We start from the raw sequence: 12,321 nt of genomic DNA, 5'->3' as shown, positions 1-12,321 counted from the left end.
GGGGGCATCAAGGTATGTTCATGGCACATTGTCGACAGGTGCAGGAGGAAGAAGGCTTCAGCACCCCCAAAGCTTTGATTTTGGTTTTATTTAGATTTTTATGAATGTGTTTGTAAGGTCTTGCGAATTATATGAGAAGCATTTGTCTACCTGATGCCGAATTGCTGTTCTCAGAGAGTTGATGCAATAGCAATAGCAATGTGCAGGCCACTGATTGATCACGCAGCAGTCGCACCAATTCTCTGCGCTTGAAAAAATAATTATTTGTTTCTTATAGCATCAAAAAGAATATTTTTTTACGGTTTGTCTAATTCACATCTAGATGTTTTTTAAAGATGTCACATCTAACCTTCCACAAATATATAATGAGCAACAGAAAACAAAAAAAATTAGAACAAAAATAAACAAACCACAAACAGAGATGTGTCCTAGACAGATCCATTTCTTTATTCAAACGTTAAACATAAGCGGATAAACAAACAAACACCAGCGGCAAGCTAGACAACAAACAGGCTAAACAGCAAGCCAGCCCGCTCCTCCTCGCTGTCACGCCGGGCCACCACCCGCCGTCCTCGTCACCCGTCGTCCTTCCAGAACCGCCGGTTGGCCCTATAAGACTCTTCACTCCCAGTGCGGCCCTCACCACAAGCTCACAGAAGCCGCCCATCTTGCTCAGTTCCAGCTCAGGCGAGCAGCGACCACCTTCCGGCGAGGGCAGCAGCGATGGAGGGCAAGGAGGAGGACGTGCGGCTCGGGGCGAACAAGTACTCGGAGCGGCAGCCCATCGGCACGGCGGCGCAGGGGTCCGAGGACAAGGACTACAAGGAGCCACCGCCGGCGCCGCTGTTCGAGCCCGGCGAGCTCAAGTCCTGGTCCTTCTACCGCGCCGGCATCGCCGAGTTCATGGCCACCTTCCTCTTCCTCTACGTCACCATCCTCACCGTGATGGGCTACAGCGGCGCCACCTCCAAGTGCGCCAGCGTCGGCATCCAGGGCATCGCCTGGTCCTTCGGCGGCATGATCTTCGCCCTCGTCTACTGCACCGCCGGCATCTCTGGTACCGCTTCTTCCTTGCTCTCCGCTTCGTTCTTGTAGCTTCCTACAGTATGTGGTGCTAACTGGTAAGGGATGGATGGGTGCAGGCGGGCACATCAACCCGGCGGTGACCTTCGGGCTGTTCCTGGCGAGGAAGCTGTCGCTGACCCGGGCGGTGTTCTACATCATCATGCAGTGCCTGGGCGCCATCTGCGGCGCCGGCGTGGTGAAGGGGTTCCAGCAGGGCCTGTACATGGGCAACGGCGGCGGCGCCAACGTGGTGGCGCCCGGCTACACCAAGGGCTCCGGCCTCGGCGCCGAGATCATCGGCACCTTCGTCCTCGTCTACACCGTCTTCTCCGCCACCGACGCCAAGAGGAACGCCAGGGACTCCCACGTTCCCGTGAGTGCCTACCATCACCGCCGCTCTGTTCTTCCCCCTGTTGAATTTCCTTACCGTGCTTACTTAAAACTTAATGGTGTGTGCAACGTCGACAGATCCTCGCCCCGCTGCCCATCGGGTTCGCCGTGTTCCTGGTGCACCTGGCCACCATCCCCATCACCGGCACCGGCATCAACCCGGCGAGGAGCCTCGGCGCGGCCATCATCTACAACAGGGAGCACGCCTGGTCAGACCACGTGAGTGAACCCAAACTGAAACCTAACACCCCTCCTTTCCTTTGTCTGAACTTGAAAGCATGGCACTTGCATGCTTGTTTTCTGCAGCAGTAGTAACTGCAGCCTGCAGGCATGTGGTAGCAGTAGAATTCAGTAACTTAAAGCTGATGCAGACGCATAGCTACTCTCTATTGCACACCTAATTAACCGATGTGAAATTGGAAAGCTTATTAATCTGGTGAACTGATGTGGCAGTAGCTGCAATAATTGAGCAGTTATAGCTGATGATAGTAGTGTATCATCTGCTAGTTATTCAAATGTGGAAAGCCTACCCTGATCTCAAGGGAAATGCCGAGAGACTTGCCTCGGTGTAGCACGCAACCGCTGCCTTCTGGTAGTAGGACAGTGACTTGAGTGTCCATTATAGATTATTATCTGGGAAATTGTTTGGCATTGCTGTGCTTATAGTAGTAATAAGGGCTGACATATCCATCAAATTTTCGCGTCTGCAGTGGATCTTCTGGGTCGGCCCCTTCATCGGCGCCGCGCTGGCTGCCGTCTACCACCAGGTGGTCATCAGAGCGATCCCGTTCAAGACCAAGTCCTAAGCAGCTGTTCTTCCTGCTACAAAGAAGATGCCAACCCAACCCGAAGAGCAAGCTGCGTGTTCTGAATTTCTGATGGGGCGGCTATATATCTCTTCCCGTCATCCGTGTTACTGTGGAATTCCAATTTGTCTTCCAAGTTTGATGTACTCTGTATTCACCTGAACCTGGACCCAGACTTGTATGTAATCTCATCAGTACTCAGTTGTGTGTGCTGCCCGTTATTGTCAAATCGAGCCAAGTTGTTTACGTGCCCTCTTGTTAGAGCTCAGCTCAGCTGCTATCTTTCTGCAATTCAGTAGTACAAGATGAGGAGTTTGCTGTCCGAGCCGTTGCTCAGCTGGCTGCTGCTGCGTGCTACGCTGTGCATGCAGATGCAGCATATGCTACCTGTCAGGCCGTGGCTGAAGCTACGGCTTTGGTCACAGGCTAGAGTGATGGGGGCAAAGGACAATGATGAGCGGAGCCACCGCCGGTTGGCAACTAGCGGCGTGGGGCGTGGCGTGGCTGCCGCTCTGGTCCTGTAGTATAAGTACGTACTGGTAACGCTACACTGCAAACAGACAAGCTCTACACCGTGGCAGTTGCCGTGCTCTGGCCGTTTGTTTCTCTGCTGTCTAGCCGCGAACGGTACACAGGGGTTGCCAGCCGGTGCAACCAAGTGGAAGATGCGGGTACACGAAGCAAAGGAAAACGTACGGGAAAGGGTGGTGAATTGTGGCCAAATTCAGTGTTGTTTTGACCCTTGGGATCTGACCATGTTTAATATAAAAATTACAGGATCTGGTTCAAACCCTACCGCGTCTGCGGCGGGGGTGACGGCATAGACGGCAGGCGTTTAGCTGCACAGGCGTGGATACAATTCCTAGCGCCAGGGTCCCTAACGGTAGGTTGTTACACTCTACCGCCATCGAGCCCGGCGGTAGGAAAAGGGGTTAGATCCCCAAATTTTATCAAACCAGGGCCATATCTTGCTCAACTTTTGCAAAATAGTTTGTCTAATTCACATCTAGATGTTTTCTAAGGATGTCACATCTAACCTCCCACAAATAAGGCAGCAAGAAGGAACAAAAAGAAAAGCTAAGACAAAAAAATAGACCACAAACATAGTGAAGATCAGGTTAGATATGACATAACTATGTTATATCTAGATGTGTCCTAGATAGACCCTTCGCAAAAACCAAAAAGGTCAAAACAGCAAGTTTACCGGTCTGTACTTTTTTTTTTAGAAACACCAGACAGACTGGCGATGGTGAAAACTCGGCGCTCACCTCTATGAGCCCTGATGGACACCACGCCAGCTCGAAAGGTGCTGACGCTGTCGGGCCGATCTGAGCAACGGTAGATCGCCAGGACAGACGGTGGCCTTTGTTACCGTGCGAGGGAGGCAACTGGACATGGACGGATGGCATGCCAAGACATAATAATGCATAGTTGCATACTGCCAAACTGAGCTGACTAGGAGCACACCGAATCCTGGCGACAAGCAGACGCAACGATGCAAGCACCCAACCCAGCGCACCACCTTTCGCACGGCATACGGGTGAATTGATGCGGTTGGTGTGGCTCACTACATGGCAACATGCAGGCAGAACGCATATGGAACTTGGAGGAATACATACGGCTACCGGCAGTAACGCAGACAAGTTGTATATATACCGATTCAATATGAACAACTGGACGGGCATGGTACATCTGAATGAGAAATTATACATATCGGGAGAGCTAATTTAATTAGGGACCATGCTCTTTGTACGAGTTTCCATGGTAACTTGCAGCCGTCGCTTCACAACCTCGGGTAGCTGTTAAAAGAATTTGGCTCAACTGTTTCTCCTGTGCAAAATATTGGTTGGCTTTTACTTGAGATTACTTCTGTACAAATGGCATCAGGACGCCAAGAAGGGCAATTAACATGTAGAGGCAGGGAGGTGGCCAACTGCTCTGGCTTCTTCAGTCTCCTAGTATACAGTCTTGTCATTTCGACGCATGTTGTTAGCACGCCAGTAGTAGTAGTATGCAAACACCCAGTTGTTCCGCCTAACAGGGATGGATGGATGGATGGATGGCCTGCGATATAAAGAGCAAAATTAGTAAGAATCAAGACAAGCTTCAGTGTCCCGAAAGTAAGTGCGATGCTTGAAGAAGTAAAGGCTCAAGTGTGGATTTTCCAGTTCATATATTTACGGATGCTCATGACTTACCACATAACGCTGGGAAATGACGGGGCACTAAAACAAGTCATTAATCATTAGGGGCTGGCATCTCATAAGTAAGAATATTAGAGAGGAAATTGTGTATTTATGTCTTCATCGTGCATCCTAACTCTATAGTTCCACAAGCTCAGGAGAACATTTTGAGCCATGTTCAGTTAGCCGCTAGCATGGTAATAAACCAGTTGTGCATTTAGTTGTGAGTGCTAGAAAATGCGGCACACAACATTGAAGGTGCAAAAGATCCTGGCTTCATGTAATTGAACGCAGGCGGTCAACTAAAAACTGTAAGATCGTGACATACCTTTGTCTATCTGTGGGGATGACAACAAAGTCTCCATCCATCTACAGTTGTTAGCTTCAAAATAAATCAATGATATTTCCCATAGTCATATTATATTATGATACAATTCAAGCCACTGACTGGCCAAAGCAGCTGAAAACCACTTAGTTACCCTGCCAAGCTCCAAAAAAATTCGCTTGGCCTATCCTTGATAGTTAGTTATCACGCTTGAGTCCATGGTGAGGAGAACCAGTTGTTAAGTCTAGTGAAGGATTTGGCTTCACATGATCCACCAAGGCAGGACGAGTGAAATGTTCAGAAGGGGACAGTCTATCACGCAAATCAAAAACGTTTCCAAGCCTCTTTCCAAATTGAGGGCTCAGAATGTTAGCTTCAGATACTATCCTCTCCTGATTCCCCTGTGAGACTTGATGCACTCGACCAAACTGCCCAAGGTTACGATCTGTAGGCCGGTTGGGGAAGTGATCATCTGGGCCTCTTGATGCGATTGCAAATCTTCATTGTTGTAGGTTGGTTGCTTTGAATGATTAAAGGGAATAGCACCATTACCACCAGACAGGGGAGTAGAAGCGCCTGAAAGGGTTCTGGGGCTTGAAATTGGAGATGGTGACATTCGGCCATTTGTATGTTGGGGAGACCTTGACCTTAGCAGAGGACTTCCACATGGAGAAACTGGACAGGATATATTGCTCCGTATATGGATATCGCTGCAAAGTAAACAACAATATGAGGTTCCATGCAAAAGATAAACAAAGTTCACCAGAAATCAATTTCCTAGTAAGCATGAGGTTAGCTGTAGAAAACTGCACTAAAAGGAGGGCACCTAGGCACTAGGCACTCCCCTCCTGTCTGTCCAGCACACCTAGGCGCCTGCTTAATGAATAGTCCACATGTAGGGAAAGCGGATTTTTGGAGGACGGGTGCATTGGAGCACTTTATTTTGAATAGTTCAAAAATTACATTTTAAAGTTACAAAATTTTCCGAAAACAATCTACATGTTCATATGGATGTATACTACATATGTGTAAATTTTGGTGATGAAATAAGTAAGCATGTACACAGAATGTCAAAATGGTGATTTCTAAATAGTGAACAGTATATGCCCTGTTCATCTTTCCAAAGTCGCAATTGTCATTTTTGTGTGGCTAGCATGGTTACTTATTTCAACACATAAATTTGCACATGTGTACATCCATATGAACATGTAAAACTTTTTCCAGGTTTTTTTAATCAAAATACCATTTTGGAACTATTCAAAATATAGCGCTCACTGGAGCACGTGCACCAAAGTGGTTTTTTGACATTTAGGGTGCGACCCTGCCACCTATAACCTTTTAGGATATAGGCAGTAGGAAACTGTATGATGTCTGGTGGTACAAAGAAGTTCCAGGTAGGATGGCTTTAATTTGCATAGCTAACGCTTTAGTTATGGGTTACTGGCTTACTGCAAAAATGTTTGGACGACAGTGTGTGTTTCTGAAGTAAATAAGCAGAACTTGGGAAATGTTGTACCTATGCTTCGAAGAATATTTTGCACCCCTCCTCTGGTAAATTGTCTGACCCTCCAATCCCAATGACGAGATATTTGTTGTATGTCCAGCCACCTAAAAGATCAGTAGAAGCCTAGCAAAGTGAGAAGACCACGAGAATGACAAAAGTAGACACCGAGTCATCCCCGATATGTCAGTTACAAAGAAGTACTGTTACCTTAGAATTCGGTCTACAAGATATCACGGGCAAATGTTCCAAAGGATCAGACATAACGGATTTCTCAAGTCGGACTTTATATTGTATGAACGGGTGTTGCAAAAGCTCCATTGCTGTCGGCCGTTGAGAAGGATCACGCTGCAGACACTTTCTGATGAAGTCCTTGCACTGCTCTGATAGGTGATCTGGTATTGGTGGAAGTTCCTTGCTATTTCCAATCTTGAACATTGCAGCAATCTGTTGGTGAGAAAAGCGGGGAAATATTTGATGATTACTTACTTATCATGACCAACCAAAAATGGAAGCCTTACCATCTCAATGTTCCATAAAATTGCATGCAAGTAAATGTGTTTTTGGAGTTTCCACATCAAGACAGTCATAAGTTCTTAAACAACCAAGGAAAATAAAGGTGTCATATCCATTCATCTGTTGTGGACAAAATTATATTTATCTGCCCAGTTTATTTTCTTTTTCAGCATCTTTTGTCATATGTTCCCAGTTTAAAGGATTAGTTATGTTGGGTAAAACTCTGAAGGCTGAGCTCTTTGCCTATCTCCTAGTATCAGTGTAACAGAAACGGATAGCTGGTTCACTTGTGTTGGTAACTGGCAGAGTTTCAGGAAGGAAGCAGTCTGCAGCAATTTTCCATGTTTTATATATAATTTTACAGAAACGGCTTGTTATCTGGCAGAAGGTGCGAAAACCAGACAATATGTGCAGGAAATGGTTAACATACTACACCTGTCACGGTACTAGTATTTGGTAGTTTATTTGAGAAAGGTTATTTCACTGACATGTATGCACATCACTCCAGACAGCTTGCTCATTCTAAGGTAAATTGAAAATATGCTTCAAGGACACGGTCAAATTCAAAAAATCCAAAATAGCAGTCATCCGAAACAAATAGCAGGAAGCAGAAAGTCAATCTGAAGCTGAACTCAAAGTTTAATCGACTTGAAAGGTATTTTTGAAGTTTAACAGCATGTGTGGAACACAGATGAAGTAAGAAATGCAGCTTGCGACACACATTGGCCATCTGATATTATAGAACAAATATAAAGTGCATCTTTGTGGTAGAATACTGACCCCTTCGTACTGGCTCCATGGGGGTTTTGCGGTAGCCATCTCTAGGACAGTGCATCCTAAACTCCATATGTCAACCGCAAGATTGCAACCACCATTCGAACTCTTTATAACCTGCATGTGCGTTAAGTATAAATTTGTAACCAAAATAAAAGAAAATATACAAAGTAATGTAGGAGCATAATATTTTCAAGAGTACCTCTGGAGCCATCCAATATGGACTACCCTTAAATGAGAAAGGACATTGCTGCCCATTGATCTGACAGAAGGTACCCCAAAAGGTGAACAATAAGACACAGTTAATACAACATAATTAGTAAAATACATTTATTACCGTATAAGAGAGGCCATTAGTGACCAGAAAACTTACATGTTTAGCCATTCCAAAGTCTGCAAGCTTAACACGACCGCTAGGATCTACTAGTATGTTTGCACCTTTGATATCCCTGCATGTTGTGTAAGCATGACTTCAGTACACCAGAATTCCATATATATGCAACCAAAACAAACCAAATGCTACCTATGGACTGTATTCTTCGCATGCAAATAAGCTAAGCCTGAGAGTATCTGCTGAGTGTAGCTGCGTATTGCTGGTTCACCAAGCTGTCCATACTCTTGTAGAAGTTTATGGATAGATCCACCAGACACAAACTCCAAGTATATATACAGTTTGTCATCAACCTGTTTTGGGGCATAAATAATGTATAAAGTCATGCCCAAAAATGAAACGTGTCGCATAAAGTAGCCTTCAATGAAATCCCAAGAAGCTATCATAAACTCTCTTGCCACCCATGAAAAAGGGAGAAAGGTACAAACATGATAACAACACAGTTACAGGTATAATCCTCTGAACTTACAGGGAAAGATAGCAGCCCAACCAGAAATCAAAGAATACCAAGTAAATAACAATTGAAGGCAACAGTTTATACCGTTTCTGTGCCATAGTATCGTACGATATTTGGGTGTTGTAAGCGGCTCAAGAGCGATATTTCCTGAGAAAGAAAAGAATAAATGATACACTGAATGGAAAATAATAATAAATAAACTGATCCTTTTGCTGCTGTGGTAGTGACATAGTATAGGTGGAAGCACATTTTAAAAACCATACCTGCCCCAACTGCTTTGCACTTTCCTTTGATTTAGGATCATCCGAGAATAGGGTCACCTCTTTCATAGCACACATTTCACCGCTATCACTGGTATAGATAGTGAAACCAAAACAGGGGGAAAGGACTGTGAGGAATCAAGACATGATTTGAAAATAATCAAACGGTCATCATATAGTACTAGCAAGGGAACTATGTGATGCCACTGAATAAAAAAAGACATACAACATGTTTCTGAGGCTAGTTGATTTATTAAGGTGGGGCGTTGCTTGGAGTATCTATGAAATTCATTGTAGATCGAGGTGTTTCTGCAAAACAGACTTAAGTGGGTGGTGAGCGATTCCATTTTAATCTTAGGCGTTGGTAGCAAATTGGACCGTTGGTACTTGGTACAACCCTAAGTTGAAAGGACCATCGCCCACCAACTGGTTTCTTTATAGCAGTAGAGATGAAGATTTAAGCCGCATAAACTATATAATTGTCACAATTGTGTTCAGTAACCCAAAAAGGATATTAACTTCTCTTATCCTTACCATATCATGCTTTAACACGCCAATATGGTAACTAGAATTCAGTGACTTATGAGTCTGAATACAAGCAAGTCTACCATTAACATAAGATAGCAATATCATCTGCTCTTCTGCAAACGGTAACTTTCAGTGCTAGGGATGTCCAATCCTAAGAAAGTAAGAATCATATCCACTAGGCGCGGACTTTATGCAAGTTAGATATGGTCATGATTTGAATGAATTTTATTTACTACTACCTCCGTTCCTTTAAGGTGGGCATTGAGTTTTATTTGCCAAAATTCCCTGAAAGAAGTGGACTAATTTTGCGTTAAACCTGCCAAAAATACCCCCAAGTCACACGCCCGTGCATTGACACGCCAAATTAAATAAGCTGCGGCTGAATTCTCCGGCTTCTGTGCCAGCCTTTATTGCGGTTTGTTTCTCTCATAGTAAATCCCGCATGCATGCATAAATGGAAAATTCCATGGTCTTGCATGTGCCAAACGAAGCAAATGCGCTCACATTGGCTGACACATTCTGTTTGCAAAGCGCGTGGGTGGGTGAGCATGCGCGGAGCAGCCAGTGCAAGGGCATGAGGGAACCGAGTAACTGTGGCATGGCTAGAGAGACGATTAAGGGTGTTCGTGTTGTGGGCTAATAACTGCTCAAACGTGTGCTTTACCAGGGGTAAAAGGGTCCAAAACTGCTTCTCCCAAGCCCTCCTTGGTCTTAGCGGAACAAATGTCATGCCCTCCTTTGACAAACAGAAGTAGTAGTTTTTAGCTCCTCGCTAGAAACAGTGCATGTCACACCATATATGTAAACGCCCTAGACATCTAGTCTTAAAAGTGAAAAGATAGCAAGCTGCTACAGTGACTGTCACATAAAATATGACTATACCTCTGAAATAACAATAAAGTTGTACGAGACAATATGAAATAAAACAAGATATTATGAGAGTCCATACACACGAAAAACTTGCTGAAAATCAAGATAACCAGAATAGAACAAGTTACGCAAGCACCTCAGGAAAACTCTTAAGCATGCTTAAAGTATATTTACAGTAAGTCATACAATGAAATTTTGAAGTTCCATATGTAGGAAAACATATACCTGTTAAAGCCAACATATACATGGCCAAATGTCCCACGACCAATCAGCTTCCCCTTCTTCCATCGTGATCCAGGACTTGGTGGATTCTCTGTTCGGCCAGGACTACGAGGCGCTGAAATAGGACTAGCTGGCGTGGACTTGTTTGGAAAAAATGAACTATTAGAGATGCTCAGTGGTGGAAGAGGCAATCTGTGGGTTTGCTTCTTCTTCCCACCATCATTCCGACCTGTCGGAGATTCAGGTGCCATCCCTCCAGACCTCGGATGCAATGGAGAAACACTTCCACTGTGCACCCTGGAACTAGGGCCAGGACTTGTCATTCTTGGGCTAGGAATCGGTGAACACTCTGGACTACCTCTGCTGGGCTGCCAGAAAAGCTGGGCTAGCATATCACCGCCCACAGAGTTATGGCCAGATGTTTGCCCTGAACCTGGACTGGAGCACTGACCAGAGCCAAGGAAAGTAACATCTGTATGAGGCTTCACTGCCCAAAAGGCTGAAGTTGGAATATGGTCTGGACATATTCTTCTCGGACTTCTAGAAGGACTTGACATCAAACTATTCGGAGCACTCTCCAAGACTACCGGCCGAGGATTTTGTGGATTAGGTTGGTGATTGTCAGCTGCAATACCTCTCGGTGATGTGGACAATGTATGGTTACTGAGGAATTGATTAGCTGTCTTTGCCATCTCCTTCGTATTCTTGGTGGTGATAGCACCAGGACGCTCTTTGCGCACATTACTTCAGGGTTCAAGCAGAATAAAAATATATGTAAGAGCAAGTTTGAGCGAAGAGGCACAAAATTAATGCACTACAATAAGGAGCATACCTTGACTTGCTCTTGGAAGTAGTATTTGTTGTGTTTTCAGCATCATTTCCAACAGGGCTCGGAAGCTGAGAATCTCCATGGTCATCACTATCAACAGAGCAGTTGCTAGAAAGTGAAGCAATCACTATTTCTGACCTTCTCTGAGGCCTGTTAGGTTTAGGAAGTGGCAGAAGCAGTGGTGGTTTGCCACGTTTTTCTAATATGGGCCTTGATTCGGTGACATCAGAAGCAGTGCGTGTCACTGCAGGACGTGATCCAGGAACAGGAAGCGGTTGGGAATGTACCCTATCAGCTGAAAAGCTTTGACAGCGAGAAACTTCTTTTGAGGGTGAAGTTGCGCGCGATACTGTGGTAGACTGGCAGACCTTTTCAACAGTTGTATCATCGCCACGTCTGTACCTCCGTTTTGATTTTGTGCTTCCTTTTTGCTCATTTGGACTTATAAACCGATGAAATGTATCCATGAGGTTCTCTTTGGTGGTTTTCTTTGCATCTTTTGAGGAAGACTTCCCCCACCATGATGGCATATCGAATATGAAAGGATCTGTGGTATATCTAACCGGCTGTGCAGTCACCACAATGTTACCAAAACTGATCAATTACCATATTCTGCCAGTCAGAAGAGCATAAGCACGGGCTTTTCTCGTTATGGCATGCAACACCCTCGGCTTTCACGACGGACCGACAATGGAACAATATCTGCAAAACCAAGAACCCAAGATGGAGTAAGATTCCAGCTAGCACTTTTTTCCAGTTCCATACACATTAAAGTCTAACACATATCCAGGTATTAAGAAACCAGCAATTCAGTTCGAAACAGTATTAACCATGCGCCAACAGCACTCCTTAGGGCAAAAGGGGAGAATCGATTTTAACCCCCCCAGCTCACGCGCCTTTGATCTTAAGCCCCTCTGTTCGTTTGCCTTTCTCTCAAGCCCCCGACGTGGCCTAATTTTGGCTCGCTTGCCCCTCGAGCGCTGTTATCTATTCATTTAGCGCATAAGGAAAGAATCTGGACTTAACAAATTTGGAAATGCCAAATCTGCCCTCGTCCAGTTTTCCTCAAACGCACGAGACAAAGGCCCGAGGCCTGGCCCGTTCTTCATTCTATCTCCCCTCCCCGACTTGACCTAGCCGCCAGCCGCCAGTCGCCAGAGTCCCTGCGCCCGCCGTCCGCCGCCCTGCTCCGCCGTGTTCCCCC

General features: G+C 45.3%; 1 protein-coding gene and 1 pseudogene across 1 annotated transcript; one reads left to right on the top strand and one right to left on the bottom strand.

The window, feature by feature from the left end:
- Positions 1 to 632: 632 nt before the first annotated feature.
- Positions 633 to 2,507, top strand: LOC119356092 (aquaporin PIP1-3/PIP1-4-like). Its single transcript, XM_037622993.1, has 4 exons — positions 633 to 1,057; positions 1,143 to 1,438; positions 1,534 to 1,674; positions 2,166 to 2,507. Exons 1-4 carry the CDS (start codon positions 724 to 726, stop codon positions 2,259 to 2,261), a joined length of 867 nt encoding a protein of 288 aa, XP_037478890.1. The 5' UTR covers positions 633 to 723; the 3' UTR covers positions 2,262 to 2,507.
- Positions 2,508 to 3,860: 1,353 nt separating this feature from the next.
- The window catches only part of LOC119356091, an 11,925-nt pseudogene continuing 3,464 nt past the window's right edge, over positions 3,861 to 12,321 (bottom strand).

The sequence above is a fragment of the Triticum dicoccoides genome, chromosome 2A (genome assembly GCF_002162155.2).
Source record: "Triticum dicoccoides isolate Atlit2015 ecotype Zavitan chromosome 2A, WEW_v2.0, whole genome shotgun sequence".
NCBI lineage: Eukaryota > Viridiplantae > Streptophyta > Magnoliopsida > Poales > Poaceae > Triticum > Triticum dicoccoides.
This window is presented reverse-complemented; position numbering and strand designations above follow the sequence as displayed.